We start from the raw sequence: 19559 nt of genomic DNA, 5'->3' as shown, positions 1-19559 counted from the left end.
CAGAAAAACAAAAGCTGAGAATTAACATATTAGTGATTGAGATCCTGCTTTTACCTCTATATTACTGAACCTCATCATCAAAGTTAGCCTGTCATTAACAAAACAATGTCAATAATATAGTTAAATAAAAATGTGCTAAACTTAGAAACAAAACATCCAAGCTCTTTCATGTTACAGCAATATTCCAGCCTCAGGCTAGACTCACGATCAAGCCTCAATATAAGTGTATTCTTATTTGTTATTATTTATTAAATATCTTCCTTCTTTCTAGATTTTAATACAAAAACACAAATGCAAAAGAATAAAATACATATTTTAAAAAATCGAAACAAAAATCATGTCATATGGAAGAGAGGCTGTTAGGAGATACAAGTATAAATATAGCTATCTACCATGCAATTGTTAATGAGCCTTTCCACTTTTCATATATCTGAGAGGAGTGACAAATCCAATCACCAGAGAGTGTATTCACAGATAGGAATCATGTATGAGATTCTCTCATGAAAAGCAATCACTTGCTTATAATGAAGATTTTATGACTTCATTACCCCTAATTGAGAGGAGGTAGCCACTGTAAAATAAAATAATAAATGCACTATGAGGTGGACAATCTAATAATTAGAAGATTTTATAAAAATTTCCATTCACTGGCAAGTTCATATAGATTCAAAAAATTATTTTAAGCATTTTACTATTTTAATCTTCCAGAGTTTAACGTGACTCATTATATTAAATCAAGTAAGATCTACCTCAGTGTGATTACTTTTACTAACAGGATGAAGAACCTTAGACTTGAAACTAGGAGACCTGGGTTTTGGCCCCAGCTTTACCATTAACTCTTCAGGCTTCAGTGTCCTCATGTGTAAAATGAGAGGGTAGACTAAAACTTTACTAAGTATAAATGTACAAAAAACAGTCCTGATTTTATATTCAAAAACTAAATTTCTTTTTTTTTTAAATATGTATAGTATCTAAGTTTCAAAAGGTAAAATTACCTAGCTTAATTTAGGTCTTCATTCCTATAGATAAGTGAAACCTAGGAACCTATTTTTATAGAAAACTATCCAATAAAAACTAACTTTTGTGTTGTGTTTTTCAGTTTAAAAAATGCTGGTACCACTCCTGTATGGGAGGTATTATTATCCCAAGCACACAGAAGAGAAAACTGAGGCTCAAAGAGGTTAAAACACAGCCAAGTCTTTTGGCTTTAAAAAAAAAAACAAACTACATTTTACTATCTCTCTAGTCTACAAAATGATTCAGTGGACATTATTTCTTAAGTTAGCTGATTCTGAAGCTGTCTTGGAATTATAATCCAATAAAAGGAAAGGAAAAAAGTTTTAGTCCTGTTTTACCAGAAGTTGCTACTGGTAAGTGATAGAACTGGAATTCCAAAACCAGATTTTCTGACTCCCAATTTCCTACATAATCTATCAAAACATAAAATAAAGCTGTATTATATATTAAAGTAATATTAACTTTCAACAGTGTAATTTAAAACGTGCACCAAGTTTTTAAAAAATATGTACAGGGCTTCCCAGGTGGCGCAGTGGTTGAGAGTCCGCCTGCGATGCAGGGGACGTGGGTTCGTGCCCCGATATGGGAGGATCCCACATGCCGCGGAGTGGCTGGGCCCGTGAGCCATGGCCGCAGGGCCTGCGCGTCCGGGGAGAGGCCACAGCAGTGAGAGGCCCGCGTACCAAAAAAGAAAAAAAAAAAAAAAAAAAAAAAAAAAAATATGTACAAACAGGAGATATAATAATAAATAAAAATAATCAAGTTATAAAGTTAAAAAAAGATCAAGTTCAGAGGTCCCGTAGAATTTACTGCATCCCAAAAGTGTGTACAAAGTTTAAACACTGGGATTTCTTCTCTCTATTGAAACTATTAATATCGTACTTCTAAAACATGAAATAGTGATCTAGTGCAAATATGATATTGATGTAAGTTTATATTTCTAATCAAATGTTTTGATATGCAGATGCCCAACTTACACAATCAACTGAACGATGCTCTAGGCTGCTTCAGGAACTGCCTCAGCATATCTAACACAACAATGAAATGATCCTTTATAATTCGAAGTCTGGTATTTGACAGTTTAGTTAATTTAAATATTTTATCTGTTATAAATGTTACAAAAGTCTAACAGTAAAAGTTTTCCTGGCTAGTGCTAGGAGACTTAGAGTAATTAGCAAACTATCAGGGCTAAGTTACAAACAATGGCTAAGGTAAAAATTCAAATACTTACTTTGTTATTCTGTGTTACAAGAATACTTCCACCCCCAGGTTTCAAAGGCACCTCTTCCATTGCTCCAAACACATCAGTCTCAACAGAAAAAGTTAGTTCTAGACCCAAATCACTAATATCATTATCTAAAATCCACTGCAAATTTTTGGCATATTCTGGATCAATGGATGCCACATCTTGGTAATTCACAGGAATACCTAAAAATGCAAACATACAGCAGTTATATTCTAAATGTTTCTGCCTTTCCTTATCTGTTTAATGGTGAAATACTGCCCTCTACAGATACTCTGTAAAACTGCAAAATATAATCCAATTCACAGCATGATTTAAATGAATGTTAATTCCTGAATTTGGAAGTCTGTAAATTTAAGCTTACATTTCTACAATGTACCCTTTCTTTAAAACAGCTATTCAGGAACTTATTATAAACTTTAAAAAGTGCCAATTCTCTTAAGTATATTCATATTAAAATGCATTTTTAGCATAAACATACACACACTAAAATGGAAAAAAAAACTTTTTTAAATCAAAAATGTAGGTTATTTTTTCTCTCCCTCAGGCCCCCAAATGCCTTACATACACAGACTGTCTCCAATCAAAACAAAAATTATTCACCCAAAATGCCACGATGTATCTACTTAATTTTCACTAAAGCCTATAAGAAAAACACTTTAAATAAATGCCTAAGGAAATAACAATGGAGCCATACCAAGAATGTGCTTGTAGAATGATCTCGTGAAGTAAATGTTCACCAGCTGCCTATGGTTCAGAGCTAATCCCAAGATCTGTCCAGCAAACCGGAAATAGTTCAAGTGATCGGGATTTACATAGGAGTTGCTATTAGGTTGAAAAGTTGTTCCTATTAAAATAAAGACAAAATAATTTATTTTTAAGACCATGCATAAGAGAGATCATTTCAATGCAGGTAAATTAGTTCACATACAACTTCAGCAAAGCTAAGGTTACATTATGTATAAACGTTCTTCAGCGAAGAAAGTTCTTTGTGGAATATTTAATAGTGGAATTGGAAATACTAATCATTAATTCACACATTTATCAGAATAAGTCTTTGTGCAGAGAGAAAATTTTAGAATATTTTTCACTGAAAGTAGTTGGAAGAGGTGTCAGAGAGATCCTAGAAATACATACACACAATAGTGGAATTGGAAATACTAATCATTAATTCACACATACTTATCAGAATAAGTCTTTGTGCAGAGAGAAAATTTTAGAATACTTTTCACTGAAAGTAGTTGGAAGAGGTGTCAGAGAGATCCTAGAAATACATACACACACACACACACACACGTTTTCCCAGGCAGTGTGGAAATAACTACTTAGGCTATGAATTAGGGCAGACATTGTTTCATTCACCTATACATGCCCAGCGTAGCAGGTATTCACTACCATTTTGCTCCTTAAGGAATTGAGCACTACAAGAGAGTAACTAATATTTTTAAATGTACAACTGTTTTCCTCCTGACAAATAATCAAGTTTGAATAAGTACCACTGAGGTATAAAAGTAAAAACAGCATTAGCAATAGTTATTGACTATTGCCAAACTCTAGTGAAATGGAGGGTAATTCCAGTTACATGAAAAAAAAGTCTGGAAATAAGATAGTGGTGAATGTACTTAATGCTACTGAAGCGTACACTTTTAAATGGTTAAAATGGTAAATTTTACGTTATGTATATTTTACCACAATAAGAAAGTCTCAAAAACAAAAATGTAGTGCAATGGAAAAACCTAATACCAAGATCTCAACTTTAAATAACCTTCCTTATTTTTTCTGTGTGACCACTACCTCTCATTCATTCAACAAATATTTACTGAGTTCATGCTATTTACTTCTCTTCTAGGCACCTGGGCAAATAGAAAGACTGATAAATCTAATGAAATAGCATCAAAAATAAATAAACAAAGGAAAAGTGAAAGTATTGGAAAGTGAAATGTTTGGCCATTGAGCATACATATTTTAACTCTTTGTGCTTTGCTGGTCTTTGATTTATCAGTGCTGGCACTGGACTAAATTGCCATGACCAGTAAGTTTACTTAGATACAAGGTACACATTTGGAAGCTTATTGCTGAATGACTTAAAAGGGCCACATGAAGCTAGTCATCCACTGTTAAGTACCTTTTGAGAATCATTCCCAGTCATGATATAAGATTGGGTATTAAAAGTCAAAGCAGGGACTTCCCGGTGGTCCAGTGGTTAAGAATCCGCCTTCCAATGCAGGGGACGCGGGTTCGATCCCTGGTGGGGTAACTAAGATCCCACATGCTGCGGGCAACTAAGCCCACGTGCCACAACTGGAGAGCCCGCCCACCGCAACTACTGAGCCCGCGAGCTCTGGAGCCCACGCACCACAACTAGAGAGCCCACATGCCACAATGAAGACCCAGCACAGCCAAAAAAAAAAAAAGTCAAAACAAAGTTTTGTGAGATGAAGAAAGACTTCAAAGACAAACATAACCATTATTCCAAAAATACAATATTCTGAGAATAATCAGAAATACTTTTACCTATTTCCTCCCCTAGGTCTGTGTATAATTCCTTCTCTAAGTACTTTCTGGGAAATTCGGGTTATTAAAAAGAATAGATACAGAGAAGTCAAAAGAAAAAAAGGAAACACACGGGGGAAAAGGTCTTCAGGAAATGAATAATAATTTTTAGCTCGAAAGTGAATTAGGATAGAATATAAAGTTTATGTCATGTTTTAAGTTCAAAACCAATAAAACTGTGACATTTCATCATCTCAGAAAAACCCTATTCAGTAAGAAAATATCATTTTCACAGAATAGTAATAATAGCATAGGGCTTCCTTGGTGGTTCGAGCCCTGGTCTGGGAAGATCCCACATGCCGCGGAGCAACTAAGCCCGTGCACCAAAAGTACTGAGCCTGTGCTTTAGAGCCCGCGAACCACAACTACTGAGCCCATGTGCCACAACTACTGAAGCCCACGCACCTAGAGCCCATGCTCTGCAACAAGAGAAGCCACCGCAGTGTGAAGCCTGTGCACCACAATGAAGAGTAGCCCCTGCTCGCCTCAACTACAGAAAGCCCACATGCAGCAATGAAGACTCAACACAGCCAAAAAAAAAAAAAGAATAAAATTAATTTTTAAAAATATTTTTTAAAAAATAACAATAATAGCATCTAATATTTACTTCTGATTTCTATGTGCCAGGCACTGGGCTAACCATTTTTACACATCAGCTGATTTCCCACTATATTACAAAACATAGGTTATCACCATATTCAAGTAAGGAAATCAAGGTCCAGAAATACTACATTTATTGGCACAAGATCATAGCAGAAAAAGGGACAGAGCTAGGATTCACATTCAGTGGAATGTGCCAAAGGCCAAACTCTTAGCCACTCTACTACACTACTATTGCTCTATAGTAAGCATCTTAATTTAATTAGAAAACAAGTTTTAAAGAAATTACTACATACATTAGGTCTATCCAAACATTCTCCACATTTAGGAACCCTAAATGTAATTTTCTTCTTGTCAACTAAACATAAGAACATGAAAATATTTCATCTATATTTTATTAATATTACAGCCCCAAAGAGAAGACATACATGGCTTACAAAAAGGACGAATCAGAAACTATGGTCTATGTGCTTCATCATATTACCTGCCATAAATTTGCAGAATAAGCACCTCAACTAATGATTCCACACCAAATCTGTTTTTCAGATATGAAACTAAATAAACAACTCAGAATAAGGGACTATAAAGAAAAGAAATAAATCTAAAATACAATGTTTTAATGCTAACTCTTGCTGCAAAGATTAGGCCTAAAAAACTAGGGCCTCATCATAATTGCCGTAAAATCACAATGACACTAAGTTCATCTCAGAGCAAAGAATCAAAGGTTACAGAATTAAAGCAGGAAGTCCCATATTCCTAAATAATTTCAAATACACTGAATGTGTCTGAGGAGCCCATCACATAGGTGAATATCTGCAGTTCTCTAGCATCACTGCAGCCCACCCCCACTTGCCTCTCATACAGTCATCCTTCTTTTTTTTTTTTTTTTTCATCCTTCTTATTCAATGGAGATTTGCTGCTGGTTTGGTTGGATACAATAGGAAACTACAATTAATAAGACACTCTCTCCTTATAGGAGAATTTAAACATTGGGAAAGAAAAATTTTTCAGGAAATAAAAGCAACTGAACAGAGCATTCAAAAACTGAAATCCCACCTTCACTTGGATGTAAGTCTTTATTAAGTTAAAGAACTCTCAGGTATATCATACAAATGAGGTGGTAACCATTGCCATTTAGCGTATCAAATGACAATTCAGTAGGTAGCAAACATCATTTCAATGATGTTTTTATTTGCATTACATGGTTAAATAAGAGCTTTTTAGTTACCAAGTCTTAATCTTTTAAAAGGGCTGAAAACAAAGTTACTATAAACAAACAGATTATAAGTTAAGATTTAACACACCATGATTTCTAGACTTTGTTTTTAATGACCAATAACTTTTAAGAGTTGGAAACTCAAATAGGGTTAGCAAATTTTAACTTTTCCAACACGGACTTGTATCTTTTTTAAGTTCATCTACTAGCATGATTTTATAAAAGGAAATTTTAACTCAAGAAAGGTAGACTAAAGGATGATCCTTAAATTGAATAAATTTAGTTTTATTTTATACAAAGAACTGATGAAAACTTCCTTGAGGCCAGCACTAGTCCTTGAGACAAGCATTTGAGAACCAACTGTTCAGAGGAAAGAATGCTAGGCTGAGTCAGGTTCCACTCAAGATCCTACCACTCATTAACTGCTAACATAAACAAAAACCCTGAATTTCAATTTCCTCTTCTATGAAAAGGGAATATCCAACCACCCTAGCTCACAGGGCTAGTATAGGAATCAAAGGATAAAATGCACTGAAGTAGTCTGAAAATGTGACAACTCACAGAAAAAGTCATCTAGACTGTACAACTTACCATCAGCTGACTGGGTAAACAATGCATAATCAGGATTGACTATCTCATTAGACAGAATATCAAACCACTCACGCACAACACCTTGACCCTGAGTTCAAGAAAATAAGATTAAGTATCAACAGAAATATATGGTGAAATTTATTTCTAAATAATAATAACATTAAAATTATATTAAATTTCTTCCATTATCAATTAAATATTAAACTTTACTGAAGGGCATTTCAATCTTTTAGAGACAGTGATCTTAACAACACTTATTTTTATACCCACCATGCCTTCTTCCCCATGGAACCGTACAGCAATTCCTTGCTTTAGCTTTGCACAATTTGCTTTTGACACAACTTCACAGCTACTCCTAAAAATAGAATCTAAATATGTAGCATTGGTTAATTTTACATATTAAAATTTACAATAACTAGTATTTTGTGCCTCACACACACATCACTTTGTTAAACATACCTCTGTGAACTAGCAGGATATCACTTTCATTCACTGGCCTGTGCACCATGTCTGAATCTGGCTGTCCTGAATGCAAATGTTCATAGAACCATTCACAGCGATCTTTAAATGGCTACCCCAACAAATAACAGTGAAATATGTTAGCAGTATTTCAGTCACTTAACTGTCAGATTTACTTAACTAGCATGCTAAATGCCCTTTCTACAAATAATCATTCTTAGACCTTTATTTATAATAAGTAGTTCCAGATAAGGTTCTGACATTGCATCCACTATTCACAAAAAGGTAGATCTGAGCTGAAACACTTTGACTACCTAGAGAGCATATTTCTTTTAATTCCCTATATTATCAACAGAAAAGACTTGATAAATTAAAAGAATTCAATATCAGACATACAATTGAACACACTCTCAATTTCTTTTAAACCCAAGAAGGCTTGTAAGAATGAATTTCCACATCCAGAAAAATTATGTTGCATGTTCATTTAATTTTCTATGAAGATAATCTTTATGGCTAATTGTAATTTCCATCCTCTGAATATATGCAGCAACTAGAAAGGAATTTGTTATCCTTTGTTCTTCCCTTCCTCCACCCTAAAAACTGAAGAATAAGATCTCGTGAACAATAAATAAAGTCTCTACCTTTTGTTCTTTTGCCAGATATGCAAACTGTAAGTGATTTGTAATTTTATTCATCAGAAAGTATTATTGAGTACCTAGGATGTGTAAAATGTAAAAATTTCATTGCTGAAAACTGTTTAATACACTTAAAGAGATGAGAATAACATTGGAACAATATAACACATAATGATATCAAGTTCTAAACAGTGAAGTACAGACCACAGTGCACTAAGAATTCAGAGATTGTGCAGATAAGTGGAGTACAAAGGCTTCATGAGGTCCTGGTCTGAACCAGGACTTAAAGATGGGTAGGTCTTGCTCAAGCAGGAGGAAAAGAAAGCACACCAGGCTAAGGGAGACAAGGAAAAAGGCTCAGAAGGAGAAACTGTGTCTCCGCCGAAGATGCAGTGAAGGCGCCGGCATAACCCTACACATATTGAAAGAAGGAAGTTTTTGTAAGTAAATCAAGGACATAATTATGGATCTTTCGAATCAAGTAAAAGACACAGTGGCCACTGAAGATACTTGGCTAGAGGAATAGCATGGTAAATGCACTCATTAAAATGAGAGTAGTACCAGGATAAAGGGAGGCCATCTAGGCAGCAGTTGAAATAATACATATAGACTGATACGGTCCTGGTCATGGTAGGGAAGAAGAACAATGAAGTAAATCTGAAAGACATTACTCCTCTGAATAAAGAAGAAAAGTAAAAGAAGATATCTAGGGGCAGAACTTAAAATCAGAAACAGCTTAGAGGGGGAACCCCAGCACCACCACCGTCTACCCCACTCCTAGAAGGCACTGGTGGAAGACAACAAATGAGGTTTTATATGTTCTGAATTTAAGGTTACTTAGGATATAACTACTAAGAGCTTAGAAATAAATACTAGAACGTTCTGCAGTTGAGACATTAGAAAGAGAGTCATGAACAAAGCTGAAATGGGAGACAAGGTAATGTCCCTTGTTCAAGAGATTAAAGATACAGGGACAAACACCAAGAACAGAGAAGTTTATGATCACAGGTCAGGATTGAGAATTTGCTTATTAGCAAATGATACACACAGCTAGAAAAGTCAAAGGAGAACCAGGGTGGTGCAATACCACAAAAGCCAAAAGTTTCAAGAGATAAATACGACTCATGTCCAACACCACAAAGAGGTTCTCTCTCATGCAATTTTTAGGATACCAGTACATTTCTTCATCTGAGCTAAACTAAACATTTGTTTTCTTCAAAAGACTTAAACATCTTTTTATTAATTCTTAATAAAAATATTTTTATGAAAATAACTGTGCAAGATTAATTTTTGCCTTTTAATGTCTGTTCTTTCAATAAGAAAAGAGTAAATGCTCCCTTTTCCAAAGTTAAATGTGTAATTTTGTCCATACTTCTAGCAGTTTTCCACATTTTGAATAAAATGCTGCTGTTGTTATATTCATTACTGGTCATATAAATAAAATATTTCATTTTTAGTAAACAGGCTAGAATGTTAAGTGCTTGAAATTTTAATGCTGATTATTCCTAAAACTTAGGTAAAAGAGGAGAGAAAAAATATTACACAGAATTAATGTATTTAAATATGGGCTTTGAAGTTTGATAAACATGGTTTGAAATCCTAGATCTGCCACTACTAGGTTTGTGATCTTAGGGGAATTACAAGTCCTCTCAGAACTTTAGTTTTCCTACCGGTAAAATGGGGAAAATAATACCACTTCAAGGGCTAATTCTGAGGATTAAATGAAATAATGCAAATACAGAACAAAATAATAATAATCATAAATTAACTAACGTTTATTAAAGCATCTATAAGCCAGGTACTATTTTAAGCACTTTACATGCATTTTCACATTTAATCCTCACAACACTCTGAGAAAAAGGGACTTTTATCATCTCCATTTCATAGAAGAGAAAAATGCAGCACCAAGAGGTTAAGTAATTTGTGCAAATACTCAACTCCCAGAATGCTAATAGATGTTGTTCTTATCACTCACAACAACGTAAAAATTATTGCGAATAAGTACTTTAAATGACAGTAAACTTATCTGCCATTATAAGATAGTAAATATTAAATTCTATCCTTCATATAGAAAATGTGGACCATTTGAAAATAAATACAAGTGGCAATTTTTTAAAAGTAATTCGAATGTAACATTAAAAGGTACAAAATGCTACCTTCAAAAGCTAGTAAGTTATCTGTTAAGATCAAAACATCCACACACACATCCATATACCTACAAAGCCAAAGAGCACATTTCTGTATGTAAACTTTCTGAGTACCTGCATTTCCATAAAATAATTCACAAAACAGGACTGATTACAGAGGCTCTTCTTAATAGTATCTGTACAGCAATACAAAATGTCTCTCCCTTTAACTAGCAGGCCACCTGAAAACCACCAACAGAAGAAGAAGTCAATCCCTTAGCAGAGGTAGTTGTTTTTGTTTTTACTTTTTTTAATTGCCTCCAAGTTACAGAAAATTTCTTAGTATAGTACAATGGTGGGGGTTTTTTTCCCCTAAGGTGAAAGTAAACTGCTAACATGAATAGTACAATGGGGTGTTCTTTTTCCCCTAAGGTGAAAGTAAATTGCTAACACAATGTCCAGTTACCCCTAAATACTTCAGTGTGTATTTCCTACAAACAAGAGAATTCTCCTATACAAGCAGCTTACAATCAGCAAAATCAGGAAATTGACACTGATATATTACTATATCTAATCTTCAGACCCCATTTCAAGTTTTGCGGGGATCCATATAATGTCCTATATAGCATAATGACTCATGAACTGTGTTCAGTTGTCCGCTTTCATTCTGGCACAGCTGTTCAGTGTTTTCTTAATTTTCATGACCTACATTTAAAGATTGCAGGTCAGTTATATTGTAGAATGTCTCTCAGAGTTAGTCTGATGATTTCTCATGATTAAATTCAGGGTATGCATCTTTGACAGGAATATCAAAGAAGTGACACCATATTCTCAGTGCATCCTATCAGCTGGCACACTGGTATGTCTGCTGTGATCACTGCCAAGCTTCTCCACTGTAAAGTTCCTTTTTAATCTTTGTAATTAGTTAGCATTCTAAGAGGAGATACTTTGAGACTATAAAAATATTCCACCCTTCATCAAACTTTCCATTTATTCATTAATTCTTTCACTATAGACTTACAGGTTCTGATTTTATTTGCAATATTTTGCCATCATTATTTATTTTGATGTTCAACTTGTTCCAGATTTGGCCAGTAGAATCCATTCAAGTTGGTTCTGAACCGTTTTGACATAACCTCATAATTCTCTGCACAACTTTCTGGCACAATAAGACGATCCAGGCTCATCTTGTACTTTCTCTGAATTAGCCATTTCTCCAACAGGCCCTCGTTCATTGAGAATGGTATTCAGAGACCAAGAAATGGATGCCAGGTTTGCTGTATCTATCTAACCACATAGGAAACTATAAGTTCACAGTGATATCTCCAATTCCAATCCAATAGTACATGATTCATCGTTTTCCTCCATTTTTGAACTTTCTCCAACAGTGAGACACATTATCTTTACTATACTGACTTATTCAATCAACTGCCCCACCTCATATATAATCAATCTTCTGTCACTGACACGGACCATTCACTGCATAGATACCCTATACCCCACTCAAGCTTTGTCAAATTACTCTGAGCAACTGTCACCACCCTGCACACTGGACATCCTCCATATACCGTGCCAACTCACATACTCCGTGCTGAGCTCCTCTTCTACACAAACACCCTCCTTAGCATGTCCAAGCCCCTCACTGGGCCACCACTATGAATGTGGACACCCGCACTGGTCAGGCAACAAAACCCCCTCCGTGGGTCAAAAAGGTGGGTAGCTAATGCAGATGCTTTTGCAGGAATGGAAGAGGGAAAATGAAGTGAAATGCAGAGACAGTATTAAATATAGCAAACTACCTCTTTCAAAAACTAAAAGCTTCTTTCACCTATAATCTCATTTACCCTAGAATGGAGTAATTTAGTGTAGATTAAGAAAATGAACTTAAGAACCAGATGGACTTTTAAATTTTGGTTCCCCCACTTAGTAGCTGAATGACTTAAACAAGTTGCTTAACCTCTCCGGTTTCAGTAAAAGAGTACCTATCTCACATGATTGTTACAAAAATAAAATAATCTATGTGAAAACATGTATGGAACCTGACATAAAGTTAGCATTAAATAAATGCAAGTTATTACTACTACCTTATCTTTTACATCATCATTATTAAACAGATGCCAAAGGAGACCTATATACATGTGTATAATTTTATAAAGATTAGTTCTTAGCTTTCTTTAATTTCTAAAAGGATCAGTGTCCCTGAAGACAATTTAAAATATCTATAGCCTTTATCTTATGACTACTAACCAAACCATTACCTCCAGTCTAGCCTACATTTCAGACAAATTATTTCCTAAAACTTTGCAGGATCATGTCATTCTCCTAAAATTATTAGTGGCTCCTGACAGCCTAGCAAATGGAGAGTCTGCAATCTGGCAATCAATGTTCCATACAGTATAACCCTAATCTACCCTCCCAGAATTACATCTCATTCCTCACCTACACAAAATTTCTGCTTTAACCCACTGTATTTTAATACACTTTTCCATCTATATGTCCTGACCCATATCTTGGCTAGAATGTTCATCTTCCCCATTTACTCCTTTCAAAATTTTGCATGTTTTTTAGATTAAAATCCACCTCCTCTTTGAAATCTCCCTTGACTACAGCAGCCAAAAGCAAGCTCTTCCTCCCTTAAACTCCTAAAGAATCAGGTCATACTGTAATTACTGTATTTTACAGGTACGTTTATTATCTCCCGTGCTAGACTGAATTAAGATCCCCTTGGAGACAGAACATATCCTTTCTATCTCCAAAACAACTACCATTTATTGAACATATATACAAGTCACTATTTAAAACTTATTATTCACCATGGAAGTTTTATGAGGTTGGTGTCATTATCTCTGTTTTACAGATGAAGAACCCAAGGCTCAAAGATGTTAGAAATATGCCCAAAGTCACATAGCTGCTAAGTAGCAAAACAAGCTTTTCCCAAGCATGTTTCATGAAACATGAGATATATGGAATGAACCCCCATCAGGGAAAGCTCTCAGGTCAATTAAGTTTGGAAGACTAACAAAGCTGAATTATTATTTTTACCAAAGGGCTTCTCAAAGCCTTTAGCAAGCTGCTGATATGTTTTATTAATCTCCAACAGGGCATGTGTTATATTTCCCAAATGTATTTGGGGATAAAATCCCCAAGGACCATCAGCCTTATAGGACTAGTGTTCCATTTCAGCAATGTGGCAACATGTTGTCTTTGCACATAGTAGGCACTCAATGCACATTTCTTAAAGTTACTCCTCATACAAAAGTTACATACTAATGTAACTCCATATACTAAAGTAAAGAATAAGGTAATGTCACTCCACTTACAGCAGGTGGTCTCAAGTATAATAATTACTGAACAGTATTCAAATTAGCTGAACAGTATTCATTAGACATTCTAAAAACAAGATTAAAAAAAGCACTACCTGTGCTTTTATGATATGCATGAATCTTGACATCAGTTCAGGACATTCAAGGAGGAAGTGAAAGTGGTCAAATATAATCTTCGGATTCCTAAAAGAAAAACACATTGTTTACATGGATGGGAAGGATGAGTAGCATTAAGTGACATGCAAATTTAGATATACAGATATTGAAACAGAATAAAAATACATATTAATCCACACCTACTATACTTGTACTTGTCATTGAGCATTTTTTGAATAGTAACAGAAGTAATATTTTTTCTGTTGAGATAAAAACCGTAAGAAAAGAAAGAAAAGGCTACAATAGTAGTCCATGAAACCAAGAAAGCTTTACCTGTTAACAAAGCATTTTAAAACTTCATCATGTTTGCAGACAAATTCAATGAAACGGGGTGAAGTCATTCTGTGGGGGGTAAAAAACAATCAGAACACACAGACCAAAGTTGGTGATATGGCAAATGTGACTATGTGTTGAATTGGACTGGCTTCTACACACACAAAAAATGGGGTTTGGATGGTCTTTATGGAATCTGAGGCATGCCTAGTCAATTTATAATAACTTTTCATTAACAGATGATATAAACAAGTGACTTTTTAAAAACCTTGAAATTTTAAGCATCTCTGTCTATATGTTTCCAATACATGGTTAAATGATCCTATAGAAAGTGACATTCACCATCCTACATGTTAATAACATAAATGATGCTTAAAACTCAAATATTCTGTACTAATTCCAGATCAGTTCAATGAGTATCCTAAAGATCAGAAAACAACCAAAAACAGCAAAGTATTGTTATTTCTGCAATTATTTTTAAAATTATAGCTTTTCTTCATCTATCAGAAAAGGAAATAATAAGCATGTAGCATAAGCCCAGATAACTGGGTTTTCTCTACTCTGTAATGCAAGTGTCTGACTTAAGGTTTGACTGGTGAAGTATCCACTTCAAAGATGGCTATCTCGAATAAACACAATGCCAGGCCCACAACTAGATAAAGAGCCAGGATGCCTCCCACTGAGTCTCCTTTGTTTCAGAGATCTTGGTTAATTTTGATAACTGACCATTTGGGCTACTTGTTTTTTTCTCTTCTCATGCTTTATACTCCCACTCTTACGTTTAAATTCACCAATAGTGAGCCCTCGAAACCCTAGTCCCCTGCCCTCGACCCCAGGCTTGTGTGTGCTCTTTCCCTCTTTATCTCTCTCTCCCCCCACTCCCCCATGATGACCTGGCTGTGTGGCCCCAGGTGTGCCATGTAATTTCCCGGTCCTATAAGTAAAAAAACTTTTTTCCCCCTAAGTTTTCAATGGTTACTGCTGAAGGACATCCTGTAATCATATGAAGAATCACAAGGGCCAGTCCGGCCACGACATTGGTTATTGATAGGTGGAGACTGGCACACAGAACAACTGGTGTACTCAGCAGGACTGCAGGACTGCCCTGCAGGGAACCAAGAGGAATGCCCTTTGGCTGCAGCTTGCTTACCACCACCTAACTCAGGTAAGTAACATCATCTGGGAAAGGAGCACCACTTGCTGGGGATCTGCCTTGCAGCAACGTGCTTTTGCGTACTGCCTCTGTCATGTGTTGCCTGAGACATCCAACCCAAAAGGTCACAGCTGCCAACAATCTCCTCAGAGCAGTATGATCAAGGCCATATATGGTCTAATGAGCCGATGAGACCACTAATTATAAAGGCCTTGAATGACTATTAATGTGTGTGAGGATCCTCTTCGCCTCAAGGCCAAGGAGAGCTAAGGAAACTGAGTTGGACAGCAAGGCTATTACCGCAACCCAAGTAAAGGCTCTGGGCTCAAGGCACGAGAAGATTCCGTAGGTGAGGAGGGGAGACCTCTGTCTGTAACCACGGTGTCAGTATGTTGTGCCTAGACTAAGTGTCCTAACCTAGCAGAGTAAAATAGCCTCACAGTGGAAACCAATGGCACCACCTGAGGGAAAATACACCAGAAGCCTATGGTCTGTGTCACCACTTCACTCACTACTGTCACTCTTTGTCCACTAACCCAATGGGATATCGGGTCCAATCCGTGGTATAACGCTACTGAAAAATGAAGCGCCAGTGCTTCCTAAGAACACTGAGGAGGTACACCGGCTCTTTGATAAACGCAAAACCCCTTGGTTGCTACCTGGGCATTATTCAATGCTATGCATACTAACATGCCAAGAATTTGATATCATCGGGTTGGCCAAAAACTTCGTTCGGTTAATGAATACGTTGTTCAATAACATTCTTGGTGAAAATGAAAAATGTGTCTTCTATTTTTACTTAAAACCGAACGAACTTTTTGGCCAACCCAATACATTCCAAAAGCCTGGGGGCTTTTCCCAAAGAGCCTGAGTATCTGGTGCTAACAGAGGCCGACCACAATCCTGGAGTATTCTCTTGGGACCCCTTGAAAGGAAAGCAGCCACCTACAAAGGGGCTAACAGTGACGTCATCTAAAATGTTCCAGTAACAACACATAAGATTAAGGTAACAGGAAAAAAACAAGAAGTAGAAAGTGAGTTCAAAAACCACTCCTTAATTCAAAATTCAAACCCTTCTCAAAGATTTTATGCAACAGGAAGAGGAGAAGGGAGCAGACTACTCCAGGTTTTCTTGTTTGTTTAGAATGAGCTCTAAATTGTTGCGACCACCAAAATGCATCAACTGGTCAGTATCTCTAAAGACCCTAAAATCCATAACTTTCTTAAAGATCCATCTGGACTACAAGCTTGTTTCCTCCAAGAGATCACAGATGCTGAGCCCCTTTCCGCTTTCCCCTGAACGGGGCAGAACTAAGAAAAACGCCTCACAAGGCATCCCTGCCACCAAGGCAAAAGCCGACAGGGTTAGCAAGGCCTCTAAGTGAGGAAAAAAAAGGGATATGAGAAGGCAAAAGCACCCAGAGCCACAAATATTCATACCAGGGCACCTCCTCTCCTCACTTGGATATTTAATGCCTGGCACCATGCCGACTCTTCCATACTGCTAAGGCTCACTGTGAATGGAAAACATTACGATGAGGCCCATCTCCTGCTGTGCAAAACTGGCATGGTCCAATGGATTTATCATTTCCATGACCATAGTGACCCAAGTGACCCCCTCTTCATTTCCAACCCTGGAGAAGCCCCATTTGACCCTGAGTCCAGGGAATTATTTTTACAGGACACTCCCCCTAATTACAGGTTGGCCCTACTACATTTTATTGGGACTGCCAAAACCATCCAAAAGGCACTAAAAATCCTAGGAGGAAACTTACATTCTTTCTCTGTCCCTTAAGATGTAAGTCTTACCATGTTTTTGAAATACAAATACCCTAGGAGGTAACTAAAACTCTGCCCACAATCACCTGAGCCTGAAGGAAAAAGAGAAAGGGAAAGAGGCCTTTTAAAATATAAACTGTTGTAAAACCTCTTACCCCAAATCTAGTCCACACCCTCCTTAAGAAAACATGTCAAAGACAAATACAAATCTTAAAAGTCTTCTCCACAAATATTTGTAAAAAGCTTTAACCGCTGGAGCAGGTAACCTTAACTTGTTCCATCTGCCAGACACAATTTGGACTCAAAGGTAGTCTGTAAACTAGTAAGTTGTATATTGTTGTACCTGATCCACAGCTAAAATTTTAGAACGGAAGCTATAGGGTCTCTGTGTCTGGCTGCATGTTTATGTATGTCTATACAGATGTATGTTATATGCAAGTGATTTTTTTTTCTCTCTACCTCTGGATGGTATTGACAAAATTAATTTGTAAAAGAGCTGTATTTAATTGGCTTAAAAATAAATACTATGAATTAAGTATTCCTAAAACTCAGTAATAAACTAACCCTAACGTTTTTCAAGTTCATGTGATCTGGGATAATCTTCTGTAAATAAAAGGTAGTTTAAACTTGTTGGTTTAATTTAAAAAGGCATATCTCAGATTTATCAACATTAGATATAATGCAGACATGCAGCTTTTATTCTACTTGGGTTTACAATTCAAATAAGTTCATATTATCTAGGTTACACAATTTGTTAGCAAGAAAAATAGCTTGGGATGACGGCCAATTTTGTCTAATGCCTAATGAGACTTTCATGAGTAATCTAGACATAATTGTTAAGAACAAGTGATTTAAACAGATGTAAGTGGAGTAAAGTTTAGGTGAACTTTTCAGCAATAGCTATGTTTCATGGTATGTCTACTTAAAAAGTTTCCCAAATCTCTTTGGTAACTTAAAAACTTCAGAGTTTTGCTAAGTTAAATTAAATGATGGAAAATTTACTGAATATCTAGGTCATTTCCAAATAAGGTAAGATATTGAAACATTAATTACTAAACATAGGTTTATCCACTTTTGGCTTTCTATTACAGAGGAACTAATGATAAATTTGGTTCTCTTAGTAAACATGTCTTGTATCACACTGAAAAATTATACTAGAAGGAAGCACTCTTGTGGATATCAGATTCTCGTCCTGTTAACTGCCTTTGAGGTTTTCTTTTTCTACCTGTAAACTGTACTGGATGCTGAATTTTCATTTCCTTCAATATCCAGCTACAATTCTCCAAATTAATGTTTCCAATTTTTCTCCCACCCTTCTCACTTGGAATCACTGAGAACTAAAACTGCTCCTTTTCCAAATCCATACAATATAAAGTAGGACAACTTGATGTAAAATTCAGAGAAACAACAACAGCTCATATATGGACAATCTTTGTGCCTGTTGCTATATGGGCCACTCAGAAAAATCACCAGATACATTCAGACTGCAAACGAGGAAAATCTAGCAGATTGCCTCCACTTTATCCACTTCAAAGAGGCATCTGCTTCAAAGATGGCTATCTCGAATAAACATAATGCCAGGCCCACAACTAGATAAAGACCCACCCCTCCATCTCCAAGTTCCTTTGTTTTAGAGATCTTGGTTGATTTCAATAACTGACCATTTGAGCCACTTGTGTTTTCTCTTCTCATGCTTCAAATTCCCACTCTCATGTTTTAAATTCACCAATAAAGAGTGAGCTTTCAAAACCCTAGGCCTCTACCTTCAACTCCAATAAAAAGAGAACCCCAGGGCCTCGAGCTTTCTTTCTACTGGCAACCTTGCTGTGTGGCCCCAGGTGTGTCATGTAATTTCCACGTCCTGTAAGTAATAAACCTTTTCTTTTTTTTCAAAGTTTCCTGATGGTTATTGCTGAAGGGTGTCTTGCAATCATAATAAGAACCACAAGGGCTGCTCCAGCCACAACATTGGTTATTGATAGGCAGAGATCAGCACACAAAACAAGCAGAAACCTTCTTACCCTGGAGGCATCTGACAAGAACAGCACATGTAAAAAGCTTGAATGACAGCACTTAGCCGGTTAGCTGTCATAGAAATAACATCCTGGCAGTCTGCACTGGCTTCCTGTTTCCCTCCAAGAGCATCTGGTTTAGATTCCCCTGTGCCAGTGGATAGATTTTCATAGCTCCCAGGTCCTGGAGGTTCAAATGCAGGAATGGAAGTACCATCTTGATCTTGGCCTTTTTGTTTCAGTAAAATAGAAGTGATATCCGTTGAGTCCTTTTTGTTTTTCATTAATTCTGTAGCTATTAAAACTAGCCATTCATCTAATGAGTGCCAAAGCAATTCAAGAGGCTAAGAAAAAAAGAAAAGTGCTTTTTTAAAACATCATTCTTAAACTGCAGGATAAAAAACCCACTCAGACAAATATTAT

At 36.2% G+C, this 19559-nt stretch overlaps 1 protein-coding gene across 4 annotated transcripts in view; it reads right to left on the bottom strand.

The window, feature by feature from the left end:
- HACE1 (HECT domain and ankyrin repeat containing E3 ubiquitin protein ligase 1) overlaps nt 1–19559 on the bottom strand; it is a 95048-nt gene that overhangs the window by 22595 nt on the left and 52894 nt on the right. For all 4 annotated transcript variants that reach the window (XM_065889228.1, XM_065889229.1, XM_065889230.1 and 1 more), the window contains 8 exons: nt 19146–19480; nt 14193–14261; nt 13859–13946; nt 7680–7791; nt 7491–7588; nt 7221–7308; nt 2958–3107; nt 2249–2445 (listed from right to left, as the gene is read on the bottom strand). In XM_065889228.1, coding sequence (XP_065745300.1) covers nt 2249–2445; nt 2958–3107; nt 7221–7308; nt 7491–7588; nt 7680–7791; nt 13859–13946; nt 14193–14261; nt 19146–19480 — 1137 coding nt within the window. The remainder of the gene's footprint in view (nt 1–2248; nt 2446–2957; nt 3108–7220; nt 7309–7490; nt 7589–7679; nt 7792–13858; nt 13947–14192; nt 14262–19145; nt 19481–19559) is intronic.

Source organism: Phocoena phocoena, chromosome 12, assembly GCF_963924675.1.
Source record: "Phocoena phocoena chromosome 12, mPhoPho1.1, whole genome shotgun sequence".
Classification (NCBI taxonomy): domain Eukaryota; kingdom Metazoa; phylum Chordata; class Mammalia; order Artiodactyla; family Phocoenidae; genus Phocoena; species Phocoena phocoena.
Note: the sequence above shows the minus strand (reverse complement) of the source record. Positions and strands in the feature narration are given on the sequence as shown.